We start from the raw sequence: 20,662 nt of genomic DNA, 5'->3' as shown, positions 1-20,662 counted from the left end.
TCTTAGAAATATTTGGCCTTCACGTCGGCATTTGTCGTTTTTTACGATGTTATAATTTGGAGCAAAAGAGGGAAGTGACCTGTATAATATATTAAATTGTTCTTGCTCCAAATTTCCATTTGATTCGGGTGTTGATTCAATGACCTGATCGCTTTTGGGTACATTCAATTTACTATCAGATTTCTTTTCTTTATGTCGAAGGAGTTCCTGATCTTGATTTTCATGTTTTGGGCTTAGTGCAATCTTGTCACTTTTTTCAGGTACATGTGGTTGTTCAACAGGTATTTGTTAATTTTATCAGATTTTTTTGTATCGGTATCTAATTTAGTGGTTTTCTTAGTGGCATCAGGTTTTGCAGTCTCCTTCTTTTCCTGCCTAATGGCAGTGTCATTTTTTATTTCTATTTTATCCTGCAATAATACATCATCTTTTTTCTTTATAATTTTCAAATCTGGTTTCTTGGTATCGGTTTTGGTTTTCTCGGAGTTTTCTTTTTTGTTAATAGTTACAATTTTATCAACTTTAGATACAGATATGTCTAATTTTTGGTGTTCTTGTTTCAGAGGTTTTGACGGTTTAGTAGTATCACTTGGTTTTATCACATCCTCTTGTATAATCTCATCTGTTTTTGGAATTGCTTTTTCTTCGACAGTTTTAATTTTTGCTTCCACTTTCTTAACTTTTGGCAGTGATTTTTCAACCTTAATATCATCTATTTCATCAGAAATTTCCTCAGATTTAACAAATTGTTTCTTCACCACATTTTCTACTTTCTGAATTATTAGTTCCTCAGAATCATCTTCAACTGATATAGATGATTTTTCGTCCACATGTACTTTCAGAGGTTTAAATTTAAATTTACTTCTGTCAGCATGATCAGTTTCAGTAGTTTCTTTGTCTTTTAAATCTCTATTAAGATGCAATTTGAAACCATCACATAATAATATAACAGAACTTATTACACAAATCAGTAATAACAATAATTTAGGTGAAAACATTTTATAAATCACATTTTTATAAGTCACTCAGTTATTGATATTTTTGATAATTATAATTTCATATTGTTCGTTCGGATGTTCAACCTTCGATTCTAATCCTTAGCCTATTGATATAAAATTAACTAATAAAATTTTTATATAAAAAATCATTCGGGTTGTTAACCTTGTATGTCTCTAATCACTCGTTTATTGTCTCTAATTACACTCTCTACAATAGGATATTGAATCTAAATAAATAATTTAATAGAAAAGTAAGCGATAATAAATCTAAACAAATAAAATATTAGAAAAGTATCACTTGCTATGCAAAATAATCAAGAGAAAATGCAATTTTCAAATGTATATACAAAAAAATAAATTGGATTGAAATGAATGCAGTTACTTAAAACAATAATTTAAAAAGATTACAATAAATATAAGTTAATTTAAATTTATTATAATTATAATTTAAAAAAAAATATAAATTTGAGAGATAGGAGCTTCTCTTTGCTGATTCCAAAAAAAACTATAGATTGCAAAAAAAAATTTATAGGACCAGTTGAAGTTAAAATTATTAAAGTTATCTTGTTAAAAAACAAATTAAAATTGTTGTAAGTAGAATATATAATGATATAGGCAAATTTTAAGTATTAAATTTGAATTGAAAATTTATATTGAAGAACTTTTAAAGCATTTTGTTCAGTTCAAGCTACTATAGTTAAGTAGTCAATTGACGATGATGATTCTTTTGATTCTTGGTGTACTAAAAATTTCGATTTGAATATATATTATTTTTCTATTTATATTTTTTCCAAAGATCGTAAATAGCTCAGTCCATCGATAAATGTTTCTCATTAGCATTTTGTGAAATAATATTCTACATAGTATCAGTCGCATGTATTGAACAGTTTAGAAAGTGACAAAACAAATCAATAGTTCACGTTGTTTGCTTTTGTATTTCACTTTCTTTCAAAGATGTTCCAAACACAAACATATATTAGTTCATGAAAACTTGAAAAAAAATTGCTAAAAAAATCGGTTCTTAATAGAAGTTTTTTTAAGTAGAATTTGAAGGATGCAAGAGACATAAATTAGATCAAGGTCAATTTCATGTTCCTATTTTAAAAAAAACTTAATGCCAAATTGTAAGAAAGTTGTCTTAAATATTATTATGTAAATATCAATCAATCGCACAACAATTTTCAATTAAACCACTTAACTTAAGTCAAATTTTAAACCACTTTACATCACATCGAAATATACTACTAAATGATTTCTTCAACTTTAGATAGAGCATATAGTAGCAAATTGGCGCAACGAGACATTTGGAAAAAAGCCAAGTAACATTGAATTATTTTTAGTATCATTCGGCAAAACGCAATGTCCTGTTGATATTTGGCTAGTACTGCAGACAGAAATTGCTTCTGACAAGGTTATGATGGATTGTTAATTATTTGAAAGGATATGAATTTATGGACAAAATTCACAAAGATTCTGTTTGTTGTATGAAATGAATTATAAGTTTCTTACGTCATTGTCTCATTAGCAAAATTTTAAATTGAATGGCATTATGACTAAAGAATTAACAAATACTGTGATGCGATAAACAACATATTCAACAAAATTTTTAGCAAAAATGAAATTACACTTATTTAGCATATACTCTGTTTGTATAATATCGGCACATAAGTGTATAATAAAATTAAAATGTTTTATTTATATTTGAATTTTTCTGCAAAATTTCTACACAACTCTAAAAAATGAATTAAATTTATAAGGGCTTCTTTTTGTAGGTCAAAAAATTTAGTGTACTTTTAGAAAACCGTATGCTCCTTAATTGGATTTTTAAAATATTTCTATAAATTCTAGAAACATTCACACATATGCTGAGAATATATTTTCATACTCACATAGCTCTACACATCAATAACTATGATTTCATATACTTTGGACGTACTGTATTCAAATGTTTCCAAGTTCCGCGCCTAACCGGTACGGCCTGTCGCACTCTAACCTGGATCTAAGCGTTGTTTCAGGTTAAAGACAAATTGCTCGTGCCGGTTGAAAATGGGACAACGAATAACTGGAAAACAAAGAAATGAAGATGAAATAAACGGAAATCAAAAAATTGCAAAATTAATAAAAGTTTAATCCCAATGATAGAAAAATTCTAATGATTGAAAATAAATATTGGCTTCAAATTTCATAACTCGAAGTTCAGACAAAGTTCATAACTCGAAAAGTGAAAAAAGACTATGGAATATATCAAATTTGTTAAAAACAAGATAATCTGTAGGTACTTAATTTTTTTTCTAAAACAAAGAAATGAAGATGAAATAAACTTGATATTTTTTGTCGAATAAAGTCGGAGATTAAAAATTGCAATATTTGAAAGTTTAACCCCAATGATAAAAAATTTCTAATAATTCAAAACAAATATTGGCTACAAAAATTGCTAAATTAAAAAATACACGACAAAGTTTTTTACTCAAAAAGTGGGAAATGACTGTGGAGTATGTAAAATATATAGGAAAAAAACATAATCTGCAGGTACTTCAAATTTATTTTCCTGTATAAAAAATATTTGGAGTTCTTATTGAAAAATTATCGAGTTCTTATCGAAAATTCAATGCATACGAAAGTTCTACTCACCATTTTATTTATCCATGCAATTGAAAGTTTTAATCATGATTCGACTATTTTTCTACTATTTAAATAAAATGAATTTAAATATATTACTTTGCCAAGTAATATCCGTTTCTGAACTCTTACGTCTACTATCAAAATTACAAATTGTTGAATATTTCATATTACATAAATACACTTTGTATGATATAATGAAAAGGCGTATCTCGTTAAAAACAATGTTCTCGCATTTGAACATATCATTTGGACTTTTTCACAAAATAATTTGTTTAGTGCTTATTAGCGCTTATATATCATCGTAATCATTCAGACGATTTTGGGAGCGTATTTTGTAAGAACATTTTTAATATTTTGAATAATAAAAGTTGTTAATACTTGTATTTTAGTAGTTATTTGGTACTTATTATGCCCAGTAAACCTTATGCGATGTGCAGATTAATAAATTGACTATTACTTTTACACCTAAATTTTTAATCTGTAGGTGTATGCACGCAAATTTTAGTATTTGAAAAAATATAATATTTGTACTACAAAAGCTAACAATGGATTTCATAAAATTTAGCCTTGAATAAAATGTAGGTTAGTGTTTACTTACACTTATGTTTTACATGATGTTATCTTGTAAAATAGTTTAAAAATTTTAAAATATAGAAAAATTCTAATTTAATAACGCAAAATTTATTGGTGTGTCTGCAACTATTGTCACAATTATTTCTCTACAATCTAAATAGATTTTATTATTTTCGAAAACTGTAATTTAATATTATTTAAACATATATAAGCAAGTTCATCATAAAAAAGATATTTGTTCTTTTACTTAACTGCACCTAAATTGAAACAATCATAATACTGTTTGAAAAATCACAAACAAGTTTAAGATAAGAAAACGTTTGTTATCTTAATTGTTATTCAATGCTAATTAAAATAATTATTAAACAGTATACCTCACATATTACGTCATTTAGTCATTTTTAATTTTATTGACAATTTATGCGTAAGTAAAATAACAAAATTTAGTTCTTTTATATATCTTGCAAAGTCACAAGTGTAAATTTCTTAAGCATCATTTATAACTCTCTGCTAACAATAAATAAAGTCACTGTGTATATTATTAATAAATCAATCAAATGGAAAAGTTAAATTAGTTAATGGTTTTATTAGTGTAAATCTAAAACATATAGTATAATTTTTAAATTCAAATTTTTGTTTGTTTGTATATTATTTTCATTAATCAATTTTTTTAAAAATTGTATGTTATTCCAATTGCTTCATTTTGATAGGTGATTAATCTCCGAAGTAAGAAAAAATATATTTGCAACTTATACAAAATTTTGTTCAAGAATGTGGAAGAAGAGACGAATAAATTTATTTAAACAATTTTAGTTCTAAAATGTTGTTACAGGATTGGTTAAATGTATCAAACATTTAGTAATGTTAATTAAATAATTAACTTTCTAAAATAATAAATTGTTCGTGTTCTTACATAAAATATTCCTAAAACCTGTGTGACTAATTTCGGCTAGAAAATACTATCTTTCAACAAAGAACTTTATGAATATTATTCTAAGATATGCCTTAATATGTAAATCTTGAACTAAATACAGAGTTCATCTTTAAATGTATTTAAAATAATGTTTTTCAATATCGTAGTCTGAAACTTAAAAATTTATAACATCAACTTATTAATTATATCGCGAAAATATTTGTAGTAAGCAGGGCGGGGCACAAAGGTCCAATTTGAATTTGAGCAAATATATTGTGAAAACCAAGCCAATTATTTCACAATAAATAACACATATCAAATAAACAACTATCTGACTCCCAACTAATTCATAATTGTAGAAATGTGTATTTTCGTTGTTTTTCAAAAATTTGTCACTTGGTTCTTTTTACCCCGTAGACCGGGGTGAATATGAGACGTCCAGGGGGCAAACAGGTCTACATGTTGTTCATTTTTAAGTATAAAAAAATTTTACGAACCAATTTAAAACATAAATTCAATGGGTACATTTCTTACTGAGATAACACTGTATATAACCTTGATTTGGTATAGAGGAATTGGAAGAACTATTTATTATATTTATCTCTTGAAAAACTGCTTTTTTAACTGAATTTAGTTTTCTATTCACTATTCTTCATTGTTTACACCATTGCCAGGATAAGAGTTCAGTATGTGTTTTTTATCTCATTTAGTTTATTTATTCATTTTTCAAATATCTCCTTATAAAAATGAAAAATTATATTTTAGTACAAAAATATAAAGATAATTTTTACTAGAGAAGAACGTATTCGTAGTTCACAATAATATATTTCTAAAGATTTTTTATGACTAACTTGATACATCCATTATGCGTGTTCTTACTCAAATTTTGTTAACAAAGAAATTTTTGAATATTATTTTAAGAGGAGCCATAATATGTAAATTTTGTTCTAAGAACAGTTTATACTTTGTACTTCCATCTCGTTACGGTCTTAAACAAATAGCCTATATATAAGAAGCGCTGTCTATGTTTGGCATTTCTAAAATCACATCATAAATCTATTGAAGTCAGAACAAGGTGAATACTGTATGAACATGTACATATAGAAAATAAAAGTGATGATATTAGTTCACTAACATTCGACCAAAATGATTTTAAAAATTATACCACACCTAATACTAACTTTTACATTAGTCAATTGCTCTAAAGAAAATCGAAGTGATATATTTCTAAATTTCTATGGACCAGATACCAATGAATCCTGTTTTAAAAAGAGCGAAAGTGATTCGTGTTATGATAAAAATATAAAAAATGTTACAGTGTTAGATGCTAATTTAAGTAATGTGAAAAGTGAAGTTAATTTTTTACATCTGTGGAATAGTTTTCCCAAAATTTTAGTGCCTTCTAACAGTGATGATCCAGTATGCAGAAGGGATAGTGTTGAGTTTTTGAAAGGATTGAATAGGACTGAATTGTGGGCGTTAAAAAGTTTGTACATTATTATATATTATTTTTTTAAAGTCATATTACGTAATATTAAAACTTCATGTTTAACTTACATAACTTCATAAGATATTTTTGAGTAAAGCTTTATAATAAATGAATTAAGTACATATTTGACAGATGCTCCATGTATTTTTTAATATTAATAAGAAAAATTGATAAGTTCTGAGAAAATATTTTTTTTTGCGTAATTAGAGTATTTTTGTTCTGTTTGTTTTATAATTAATACGATTTTAAAACTGCTGAATAGTGAGACATATTTGATGTTGAATCGTACAAATTAATTTTTATAATTTATATTATTTTTTATTATTTATTATTTTATATTTACTTTACTCGCTTCTAATATCATAATGAATATTTTATCGTAGAACAAAAAAGTTATATGATCTAGATATATATTAATTGTTGCAGTAATATCACAAATAATAATTAACAATTACTATCGTGTTTTTAAAAATTTTCATATTAATGACTAACAAAAATGCCCTCTTTAATATATTTTAGAGCTATATTTTACCCATATCAGTTTAACCCATAATTTTTCATTAAGTAAATGATTATGTAAGACAAAAGATCTCTAATATCCAAAGTAAATATCTTAAGTAAACACATATTAAGTATGTTTAGAGAAATTGAACAGAAACAAATAGAAAATTACCAAACCTTGTTAGATAAGCAAGTATTTAATTAACTTTGTCTGAAAAAAATTGAACGGAGTACTTTTTTACCAGGATAAATTTAATATTTAAAAAACTAAAAAATTAAGAAAATTACAAAAAATCTATTGCAATAGCAAGTAATAAATAAAAGTAATTAAATGTCACCAATATCAATAAATACTAATGGTATTAAAATATCAAAATACTCCCCAAAAATAAGCCTTATGTTAGAAAATTCATGTATAATATTATAAGAATATTTACATTTATGTGTTAAACATGTTTTTGGATAATTAGATCAGATAAAAAGTTTAAAATCCTAAATATTTGATATACTTGAATAATAATAGTCGCTTTCAAATACCATTGAAAATGTTTTTTCCATAAAGATAAGATAAAATTTTCCATAAAGCATGGAATTATTGTGCATGTTTATTTTAAATTCTTATTAAAATTTATCACTAATACTCAGTAAAATTGCATTCATTATTTCAAATGCATAATATGATAAAGAAACGTTTTGTGGATAAACAGTGTATTTATTTTAAATTTTCCCAAATATTCATTCAAAATTTACGTTTCTACTTTTAAATATTAAATTCAAATTTTTTATACTTGCATAAGAGCTATTTAAGATTAAAAACAAGTGTTAATTGAAGGATATAATAAATATCATAAAAATATCATATAATTTAAATATTTTTATTCATTGTGCCAATAAATCCCAAAAGATATTAAATTAAAAAGTATTATGAAATTTTGCTAATTAATATATAATTTAAAGATAGTTTTTCACAAGTTTCATAAAAAAGTTCAAAGTTGAAAGAAATTTTGCAAATTGATATTCAAATATTTATTTCCAAATTATAAATATTTTCTTACAACTAGAGAAGAAAAGCTATTTCAATAGATTGTATCATATATTTTGGAGAAATGGGATTTAAAATATTTTGTTAAAGTAGAGTACTCGGGTTATTTATTATTATATTTTTTAATGCTGATTCAATTAGCATTATAATTTTTATTATATTACGAAATGAATTAGATTAACGTCTTGTCATAACAATATAATTTTTCACGTTAGACATTTACACATTATTCAATTAGATGTTTCCTAAAAGAATCAATTACTTTTCATAGCCACTATTTCCAACAAAGAAAACATATGAAAAAACGATTTTTGTATTTATATTATTGAATTCTAGTGTTCGATTCATCTGCTAAATTGCCTTCTGGAATTTTAAGAGGAAATATCAAACAATTCGGAGATTTCGACCAATGTATAGGAATAGCATCAACAATAAGAAAAGATGAATCATTTATTAGAGGAAAATATTGCTTAGCAGAGTTGGATGTACGATTTAATAAGCAATTGTACCCAGAGTTGGACTGGCTAATCCATGCCAAAAATTTTATGATCAGTGATATGGATGATGTAAGTTAAATAAATAGTATAACTGTTTTTGATATAATTTTTTTAATTTGATCTTCTACTAACACCAGAAGCAATCATAACTATCATTAGCCATGAGTGATATATTTGTTCAACCTCTTATTAGTAGAAGACAACCCAGTGATTGTCCATTCTTTTTGTAGTGAGGATATTTCTATAAGCAAGACTATTTTTAAATCTTAAAATCGTGTTTAGAATTATATTTTCAAGTAAAAATATAATTCTAATATATCTATACCAATGCCTGGTATAAATTATGTAATTTAGTTGTTGTTGTCAATTGAAATAATAAATCAAAATTTTATTATAGTCACCTATGATTTTTCCACGGTTTACGACAATAGACTGGGCAGTGTGCATGCCATCATCTTGTTCTGCCAAAGATTTAGAAAATGAACTGAAGAAAGTTTTCAAAGGATTTGCTACCAATATTAGAGTCCAAGAACAACAGTGTTCTACAGAAATCCAACCAAATCAGGGAGAAATGACACCTGGAAGAATATTTGCATAGTGAGAAAAAATAATATAGAAGATATATCATAATATTGGCCCGATTCTACCACACAACTGTCCAATGTTATGGCAAGGCTATGTTATGCTCCAACTTGTATATATTATGCTACTGATATTTGTCAGAGTTTCATGTATTCGCTGTGCATTCAGGCATTTTACACATAAAGTGCACCATCACTTATATGTTATGAAGCTGGGTCAGAAAAACCATGTTATCTAAGATTTGTGTTTTTGACATTTGTGCCGTTTCTAGGTTAGGTTTTTAATCTGACAACCTAAGAAAAATGCCTGACTGCACAGAAACTACATGACTTTTGTTAATATATTGAACAAATTAGTAAAAAAAGTTTTTCATAACATAGCCTTGCCATAACATTGGTCTGTTATGCGTCAGAATCGATCTAATAAATTATATAGCTTATTACTAAATTATGTTATTTGTTGCAGTTGCTTTTTTGGCAGTATAATATTGATGACAATTTTGAGTACTTTGATTGATGGTGACTATTTGGAGGAAGAAGAACACAGCACTTTCAAAAGTAACTATTTGATAATGCTAAAAATACATTATAATAATATTTTAGCAACTTTAAAATAATACACCGTTTTTTATAATCTTTCATTAATATTTGTTTTAAAAATTATAATATCGTCTTTTCAAGATAGTCATACTAAATAGTGTACAATAACTAACAATTTTCATTATTTTTTTTTTCGACGTATTGGAAATATATGAATTATTTTTTCTAGGACTACTATTAGCATTTTCACTGCAAAGAAATATAAACAAAGTATTCAAACCCACTGAATCCAAAAATGCAGTAAAAGCTGTCAATGGTTTAAGATGTTTCAACACCATTTGTCTCATATTCATCCACAAAGCAATAGCTCTTTTGCATCAACCTTACTCAAATCGAACAGGAATGGCAGAGGTAAGTAATTTTAATAATTTTACCTTAAGAACACAATTTATTACAATCATTTTTATTATATAAAAGTCGTTAGGAAGACCATGGACCGTTATTGGAAGAACAGGGATGTACCATACTGATTCCTTTTTGTTGATCAGTGGTTTACTAAATGCTCATGCTCTCACAGGAGATTTGATCAACAAGGGAAAAATTCCTATAGCCAACAGAGTTATATCAAGATTATTTAGGTAAGATATGAAATAAATATTAATAATTAAATTTGTTCATCAGTAAAATTATTTTTTTTAGGATTATTCCAAATTTACTTGCCATTATGCTGTTTTGTACGTATATAATGCCAGATTTGGATTCTGGACCACAGTGGAATTTGTTGATCAGACAGCATGCTGAACTTTGCAAAGATAATATGTGGAAAAACTTACTTTTCATACAAAATTATATGGGATTCAATAATATAGTAAGTTTTATTAACTTATCGCAATTTGCAATAATTTTGTTATTTTTACTCTTGAATTTTGCTACTGATACAGGGTGCGCCATTTATATGTGGTCAATGGTAATGTTGAATAACTTGAACAATTTTCAATGAATTTTGGTAAACTTATTTTTATTATCAAATTTAAAGTCTTTCAATTTTTCCTAGTCAAAATTAATTGAAAGTTGTTCAAGTTATTCAACATTTCCATTGACCACATATAAATGGTGCACCCCGTATAAAGATCACTACACCATTCTCTATATTTATTTAATATAAGATTACTAAAATCAATCACTATATTTATTTAAATTGCACTTTAAGTCAAAAATGACTTGTAATGTTAACCAAATCTGTGAAAATTATTTCCGACGACTGCACATTTTGCTACAAAATGCTCTAATTCATGACAAAAACCTACACATATGTCTAGAAAACTATTAATTTTAGGAAACAACTTATATTGCAAATGAAGAATATTTAACTAATTTCTTCATTAGTTGATTTTTTTAATAATTTTACTTCAACATTTTTAATTAAGACAAGAAAGCGCCTGACTGTAACGTTCTACATCTGAGCTTTTATGTTCACATATTAGTTGTGAGAAATATTTATGAAATCTTAAACAAACTCAATAATGCATAAAAATTAAAACTATATTTATGTTATTAAGAAATTTTTAATATATATTTTTTGAGAAACCATATTATTACCATAGATGAATAAAATATAATATTATATATCATTCATCATCAATGACCATCAGTTCCCTTATACCAGAAAAAAGTAAGATGGTAAGATGGTAATTGTCCTGGTATTTGTATAATTATTTATTTTATAATAATTTTTATCATCACACGTATATGTAATTTATCAATTATCATCATAATATTTGCATTTTACCAATTGGTATCTCCAGTTATCATCAATTCAATACTTCCGATTTTAGTGTCTGGCCCATACTCATCAGCTAGGTACAGATATGCAATTATTTTTGGCAACACCTCCATTGATATGGGCAGTATGGAAATGGCCAAAAAAGGCGCTTTTGATAACATGTATAATCGCAATTTTATCTACTGTTTTACGCTATGTGGTGACATTGCAAAATCGTTTGGCACCTATGACCTACTTTGGTATGCCGTAAGTATAAAAATTAATAGATAATTAGATAATATAATAATTAGTACGTGATAATTTATTCAACTAATGCATATTAATAATCTATGTCAAGAAATCAATTTAATAAAAATGTATATGCCAACGATCTATCATGCCAATGACCTTATTCTCTTAACATAGTAGAAATTATCCCATATTCAATTTATCTAAATCATTTTGTCGTTGTTTGTGCTTTCACAAGCATTAAATGCAGCCAATCAAATATTGCGGTTTTATATAAAATGTGATTCCATTATCATTTAATTTCCAGGAATTCAAAGTTCTCTGAGACCTCAGATTTATCATATACACTGCCTGATCATCGTGCAACCCCATATCTGGCTGGAGTTGTCCTTGGATACCTAATCAGGCGTGGATACAATCGACTCAACATCACAAAGGTTAATAATATGATTTGAAGTGACATATATGCTAAGAAATTTGCATGCTTATCTTGTACATCCATGCTCATATCATATGAATATTTGAAACACATTCGGATTTATCATAACCAAAGCTAATTCTTTAAAATATGTCTCACAAGGAGTACCTTTTCTTTGTTCATCTGGGATTTTGATGTAACTTAGCATGATGGTAGATTTCGTGCTCAAACTGACCACAGTGAAATATATATATAAGTCTATGAAAAGCGGTTTTATTATAAAATTTTTTTTTTCAGAATTTAAAAAAAAATCTTTATTACGTTGCTGATTGCAATTCAATGCACATTTTTAGCACTTAGCATAAATTACGTAAATTATTCACATGTCGAATAAAAGAACTTTCAAACTCACGTCAGAAAAAGATTTTTATCATAAATTGTACAGAGACATTATGCGTTCCGAGGTGATACTTAGCAATCATATGTGAATACTTGTTTGCAATGAAATCGAGCCGTGAGATGCAGAAAGAATAATGCATTTTAAATTGAGTAACTCTAAATGTTATCTTAATGCTAACATAAAAAGATATTAAGGCAATTAATATTCTAAAGATAAGTCAACCCCAGATTCAATAAAAACTATTTCAATTACCTTTATTTTTTTAGACTCAAATTAAATATTGCTGGTTCATAGCAGTGGTGGTAATGTTGATACCGATGATAGGGCCTTATCAAATAGCAGATCAACACTACGCCTATTCGGCCCAAGATGCAGCCCTGTACAGCGCTTTTGCTCCACTGACTTTCGGGGCTTTTATTGCCTGGACAATTTCAGCAACAAACTGTGGAAGAGCAGGTAATTAATAAAATACAGTAATTGATAATTTATTATTTGCCTTAAAATTATTTAATGCATTTTGATTTTAGATAAATTGTTAATGCTCAATGCAAAAGTTCAGTGTGTTATACATAGAAGCATCTCACCGTTTTATTCATAGAAGCATCTCACTCTAGTAATATTTTGGCCATAAAACCAGTTATATAGCTATCATCAATATGAAGCTAAAAATTTTTGCAAATTTATTGAGAAATTTTATTTACAAGTTTTCTGTCTAAATTGCATCAATTAAATCTGCAGGGTTTTGGGAATTTTTATAAGAACAAATCTGTGTTAATTTATTTAAATTTTTACCTTAATAATATTTGATAATGAATATATCCTGAGAAATCATATCAATTAATTTATATAAAATAAAAAAACTGGTATAAAAAGTCGAAAGTTTTATAAGGCATCTTAATTCCATGACGTCAATTGCAATTTGGCTTCGTTCTTATCGATGAATAATTTTGGAAATTTATTTCATCATTATTATTGATTTCATTGCAGGTATAAATATTTACATTTGTTTGATTTTTAATGCAAAATTGTTATAAAATTAAGCTGACCAATATGTCTACCAAATATTTTACAACGCTCATATTCTAAATGCTAAAAATGTAATTTATGTTTATTTATGTTAATTTACAATTTTTTAGGTTGGTTTGGAAGATTTTTGGATTGGAGGGGATTTAAAATATTAACAAATTTATCCTATGGCATTTATCTCACACAATTCCCAGTATTTTTCTATAATATTGGTCGAATCCGAACTCCAGAACATTTCACTGTGGGAGCCCTAGTAAGTGTACATTATCATATAGGTTTGAAAATATATATATTTTTATTTCGATTTAAAAATATTATGAGCGTTTAGTTATTTTATTTATTTAATTATTATTTTTTTTCTAGATAAATATCACAGAGTTATTAGGAATTGTAGCAGCATCAACGATAATGGCTGTTTTAGTAGAATATCCATTCTTAGAAATTAGGAAAATATTATTCGAAAACGTTACAAGAAGAAAACCAAATCATACTTTAGTAAATAATAATTCAGTAATAAGTGAAACTCCATTAGTTAGTGATAGTAAAAATTTTACAAAAAATATTGTGATGAATAAAACTGATTAGTATTTTGTTCTGTGATTCAGATCTATATCTGAAAATGTAAGCAATAATTTATATTTTTTTAAAAATGAATAAAACAAATATGTAATTGTAATAGTAACCAATATAATATAAATAATGATAGATTAAAATATACTGTACAAAATTAAAACACTAACTTTACTCATTTATCATGCATCGCCTAGAATTTTCTTGAATATTTTTCATATCGCAATTATTTAAAATAAGGAGCAAATAAGGTACAAGTAGAATATTGATCGATTTAAAACAATTTGTTTTCCGTTACTTTTTTTACAAAAATGCACGAAAAATAGTTTGAATTTGGAATATTTTAAAAGGTGTATTATTTTATATTGCAATCATTACGAAAACAATTAATTTTATACAGATTTAAAAAAATTATTTTAACAAAAATAAATATAAATTACTTTTAAATTATAATAACTAATAATATTATAATTACACTAAAATTCCTGCTATTTTCAACGCCATTATTTTGTCTTGGCTTGCAATTCTTGTGCAATACAATATTTTTTACGTGTTTACAACAAAAAATGTTATTGCAACGTTATGCAACTTTTTTGTTATAAAACTTATATGATCAATAAATAATGTTTCTTTTGTATTATGCACAAATGCTTGCATATTATGCACTAAACCTGTTCTTACAGGTAAAGACATAAATAAAGCATTTACTGGTAATCAATCATAATATCGAAGTAGTAAGTTTACATTCAGAATAAATCAATAGATTTGAAAAGTAAATTGAAATTTTGATTAATGCATTTGTATTTCCCTACTAAGAAGTATAGAACCCTTCAATTATTATAATCAATTAATATATAAATAATAATATATAAATAATATATAAATCACATAAAAACAAGCATTTGATAAACTTTCATCATATTGAATTTAACGAGATATAAATGGCATTCTGCCTCTAGGCAAGTTTACAACTGATTTATTAGGATGAATAAACTTTTTCAACAAAAGTTGAATATTATTTTCACGAACTTTGTAATACTAAAAAAGCACTACAATTATGATGTCTCTATATAGGGTTAGGTTTCATCTCAAATAAAATGCAGGAAATTATTTAAAATGCGTATATATATATTTTATATTCCGATGATAAATACAAATTCATAAATGCATATATTTCACATATATCAATTAATTTCCATTTCAGGAACTCCAAATTCTCCGAAACATCAGATCTATCATATATGCTTTCCAGTCATAGATCTACGCCTTATCTCATGGAAGTTATCCTTGGTTTCTTCATAAAACGTGGATACACAATCAATATGACAAAGGTTAATGCGTATTTACTAAGAATTATGCAAAATTTTCATTGGCATATTAAGTGCAAATACGTTTAACACTCAATCTTGATGCAGATTGTTGTTTACTTAATGCACATTGAAAGAAATACCCACTTAATGTAAGATGTAAAGGATCGACAAATTTACTTTAGCAAATCGTAAGTTTTCTGGAGATTTTGACTCATTGAAATTGGTCTTTCATTAGCTTCCTTAGTTTAAAAAAATCCTAAGTATGAAGCTATTTGATTTGAGAAAATCCATCAATCATCTTACATATATTGTAAGTTCAAAGACAGACGAAGACGTTTGTTGTTTTTGTTTATTTTATGACTTCTTGTACACTTTACATATAACTTCAACAACTAAGAAACTGATCAGAATTTGATGAAAAGTAAATGAAACTTGATGAAAAACCATTTTATGAGCTCGCCTTCAATGTGACTTGGAAATGCTAGATAACAATATTTTACAAATTGTTCGAGCTTACAATGTTGTAGCATATGAGTAATTCACTGTAACTGCGTTGTTTGTATTCTGACCGTTACAATTATGATATTTATTTATAATTATTATGAATGGGTGCATACCCCTTACAATATCTGCGAGGTTTAAATTATAAAATTATGAAATTTTGAAACAAGCAAAAAATTGTAACATTTAAGTATTCATAAGAATTTTTTATAATTTTCCTAAAAGTTCAAAAATTTTAAAAGCGTTTATGGTACACTGATATGCAAGTTTGGATATAAACTAAGGACATAAAACCAAGTTTCAATAAAAACTAGCTGTAAGTGGAATTCTGTCTTGAGGCAATTATGGCATCGTGCCTTGAGGCAAATTGCTGGAACTTCCCGCACCGTAACGAAATGTTCGAGGAATATTGAATGTTTTCAAATATATTATTATAAATATTGTAACATTGTCTAATATTCATAAGAATTATATAAACCGAATTGCAGAGTTGAAATTATTTCTAAAGTATATTAGGACTATAGTCAGAATTAAAAATAAAATCTGAAATATTTTCGATATACAAAATACTAAAAAAAAAAAAAAAAAAAAAAAAAAAAAAAAAAAAAAAAAAAAAAAAAAAAAAAAAAAAAATCAATCAATATTTTGTTAAGACAAGCAGAAAGTTCTTTGAATCATTTAAATCGGACGCTTAGTTCTCTCAAAAACTGCCATTTTTTACATAATTAGCTCCGTATCTTCGAAATGGCTGGGCCTGCCTTTGCCAAAAACTGATAAACACTTCTCCCAATCATTACTAATTCAATGTTTTTTAGATCATTCAAATCGGATACTCCGTTCGCTCAAAAATTCGATTTCTATTTTCTGCACTCTTTGCTCCGTATCTCCGAAACGGCTGAACCTGCCTTTGCCAAAAACTAATCAGCTCTTTTCCCAATCAATAGGAATCGAATGTTTTTTGAACCATTCAAATCGGTTGATCCGTGCGCCCTAAAACGTGACTGGAAATTTGTATCCACACATACATACACACACACACACACACACACACACACACACACACATCCATTTTTTCTGAGGTATGCCAAAACGTTCAGAAACCTTCAAAACGTCGAGAAATGTAAAAATTTTCAATTCCGATTTTCGGCCCATTACAATAACTTACCCTACGGGAAGTTAATAAATGAAATTTCATATCAATATTATGCAAATGCAATTTCCGTGGTAAAAATGAAAATTTGTACATAGTACTTTTTTCATCGTACAATTGATGTGTGCGACTATACACGTATCAATTACAATTTTCTCATGCTATTTCAAAATAAGTTTGATTTGATTATTCCATGTGAAATTACAAATAGAGATAAAAGCCTATCTATTGAAAATTGTCAACCTGAATTACCAGTAACGGCTTATTACAATATATTAAAATATATTTATCATTTTGATTTATATAAATACAAAAACTTTGCTACACTCTCCGTTCTAAAACGCTGGAGGCCACATCAGAGCCGCGTTGTTTTCCGCTGTTGATAATAATAGAGTGTTCTAGTTTTCAAGTTTTTCATTTATTTATATATTACAGTGCATAATAAAGTTATATTATACGGAATAAAAATTGAAAAATAAGTAAAATACCATATAATGTTATGCAAAATTTTGTATTTGCGACGTAAATCCAAGCTTTTAGTCGCTAAACTATTGATATTAAAACTAACTACAAGAATATATAAGACAATAAATTATTTTATAAATATCTACAATAAAATTTTGTATAAATTATATCAAACGTTACTCAATATCCTGAAATATTGAGCTGCTAATTATTTAGAGGTAGCTCTACAGTTTTATTCTTATTGCAAACAAAATTTGTTCTCAATTTTTTTGAAATCTCCAAATTGCATATACTTATGATTGTCCAAATTGCATATACTCATGATGTACAACCTCGAATAGTAGAATTTCTTCAAATTAAAACAATCACAAATATTTTTTACCATATTTATTATAATTATATGTATCCTGCAGGGTCAAGTAAAATTATGCTGGATTTTAGCAGTTTTGATCATTATTATTCAAATGCTGGGTCCTTATAAAATTGCAAGTCCCAAGTATAAATATTCAGCATATGATGCTGCATTTTATAGTGCATTTTCGCCTATAGCAGTTGGTGTCTTTATTTCTTGGATAATTATAGCTTCTAATTGTGGTGAAACAGGTAATTTTTATAATATCATTTTCTTTGAAGTTCTACTTTTTACATTAATACTACTATGCAATTTCATGATTTAAAATTGCATCATAACGTCATATGTATTATTTTTATTTTTTTGGCACTATTCTTGATATCAGAAAATAAGTTGATGAATAAAATGTGATCAATTTAAAAGGCAAATTTAGTTGATAAAAAAAAGTTTTTGGAAATAAATGTGCAATTTTGATAATGAGTCAGTGCAAATATATTAATGAATCATTTGTAGTATTTCATGAATTTAACTTAATATTAATAAATCTTCAATTTCCAAATTGAATATATACGAAATATTTATTTAAGAAAGCAATGAATTCTCTTAGCTCTGCAATGTTTGCTTTTTATTATTGATTTTACTAATGATCTTCATCATATTAATGGATAAAATTTCATATCATCAGTTTGACTGATTGAATTGCATTTTATTTCGCAATATGAGTAAGTGATATCTACCCGACTTTGAATGACAATACTTAATTGCCTTCTAAACGAAAATCAATTTGATATATGGCTCGTAATTCTGTTAATTAGATTTTGTATTTCATAATAGCAATAATATTAGTGTTGAAATTCTAGACGAAGAAAAATGACAGGATTTTCAATTTAATATTTTAACGAAAGTTATACTATTATGTTGAAGATGCTGGATAAAAGAATAAAAAAAGTGATATGAAAAAAAAACTAATTGATTTTGAAATTATACGTATTTTGCACAATTAGATCCCAAGACCCTTTTGTCTGGTTTTTGGATCAAATTGTGCAAACACAATATTTATTTCTAATTATACATGAGAAATAGCATACGTATTTTGCACAATTAGATCCCAAGACCCTTTTGTCTGGTTTTTGAATCAAATTGTGCAAACACAATATTTATTTCTAATTATACATGAGAAATAGCACGAAAAGTCGTTTATAAAAAAAAATCACAATTCATGCTATTTTATACATGCTACATTTTACAATGCTATTTTATACATTTATCAAAATGCGCAAAGCAAAATAAAAATTTGATACTAATTTCCCCTTTCCAATCATTTCAATAGTTCAAAATGTAACTATTTTAAATTTTAATATTTTTATCATCCATTTCAGACTGGTTTGGTAAATTTCTGGATTGGCAAGGATTTTGCACATTTGCCAATATTTCTTATAGCATTTATCTAACCCAATTTCCAGTTTTTTTCTATGGCATAGGAATAATTCGCACACCACATTATTTTACTTTCGAATCCTTGGTAAGTAATAAACTTTATTACAATTATATTCCAATAATGATCTATGCGGGGGACATTGAACTTTAATTTATTATAAGGCGTTTAATAATAATTTAGTTTGAAAATAATTGCAATTAGTGCCTGTTTAGATATGGCCAACCTTTCTGAAATTGGTTTAATTCTAGTTCTAATACTAGATATAATAGTTGCTTATATTTTTGTTTTATAGTTTGTTGGACAATATAGAGTGCCATACACATATTTCCACATGTTTTTATCACCAACTAATTTTTACTTCTTCTACCAGTTTATTGCCTAATGAAATTACCGACATTACTGAGTAATTGTCCAAAAATTCTTATTACGTATAATAACGTCGTTTAAGTACATATAATTTAATGTAAAAGTGTTGTCCATACAGAACTGTGTAAGACAACATCTAAATAACATATGATTAGCGACAAATATCTGGTTAAATAGAAACATGAACGGGAAATTATTTCACGTACTAGCTAGTTCTATAATAGTAATCTAGTAAATAAAACTATCGTTAACAATTTTTTAACCAAGATCTCTAACACGTTTCTGATCAGCTGAACGGAAAACTTGTAAGGTGAATGGTTTACATGGAAAATGTGTTATAATAAAAGCAATGAATAATATAATTTTAAAATATTGCAATACGCCCGTGACATATTCTAATTCTTTACTCATATTAAAACTGATAATTTGTCATTTTATATTAAAAGTGTTGAACTGAAAATTAAAAGGTGAATGAGTATGAATCTTCTTACTACCTGGTCAAAATACTTGGCATTGAATTATAACAAATTATTAAGCAATAATCAGTTCAAATTAATAATGATAGCCTGTTTTTGTGATAAATGTTTCATCAAATTGCCAAAATTAATTACCGATCATAACAAATTGCAATGTACTAATAGTTTATGAAGTCTCATTTCTCTTCCTAGTAATTAGAGGAAAACGTTATTATTTATATATGATCATTTGATTATAAAATAACATAGTTAATTACAGACTTTAATTTACTTGAAAACTTGATGCAAATATATTAGGAGATGATGTGAATGCAATATATATTTTATGGTAGAAATATTTACGACATGAGTATTGCAAATTTTGATTCAAATAAATTTCTAATTAACATAAGATATCAATCCATATGTTGCAAATCTATATTT

General features: G+C 26.4%; 1 protein-coding gene across 1 annotated transcript; it reads left to right on the top strand.

Annotated features, from left to right (window-relative positions):
• The first annotated feature begins 8,615 nt into the window (after positions 1-8,615).
• Positions 8,616-19,779, top strand: LOC113370954. Its single transcript, XM_026611620.1, has 14 exons — positions 8,616-8,704; positions 9,033-9,232; positions 9,683-9,774; positions 9,986-10,167; positions 10,234-10,394; positions 10,456-10,624; positions 11,592-11,785; positions 12,075-12,204; positions 12,852-13,041; positions 13,722-13,864; positions 13,975-14,142; positions 18,021-18,210; positions 19,339-19,481; positions 19,690-19,779. Exons 1-14 carry the CDS (start codon positions 8,684-8,686, stop codon positions 19,777-19,779), a joined length of 2,073 nt encoding a protein of 690 aa, XP_026467405.1. The 5' UTR covers positions 8,616-8,683.
• Positions 19,780-20,662: the final 883 nt, after the last annotated feature.

Source organism: Ctenocephalides felis, unplaced genomic scaffold (genome assembly GCF_003426905.1).
Source record: "Ctenocephalides felis isolate EL2017-DRISC unplaced genomic scaffold, ASM342690v1 CF-g0.4_SCAFFOLD_01492, whole genome shotgun sequence".
Taxonomy (NCBI): Eukaryota; Metazoa; Arthropoda; class Insecta; order Siphonaptera; family Pulicidae; genus Ctenocephalides; species Ctenocephalides felis.
This window is presented reverse-complemented; position numbering and strand designations above follow the sequence as displayed.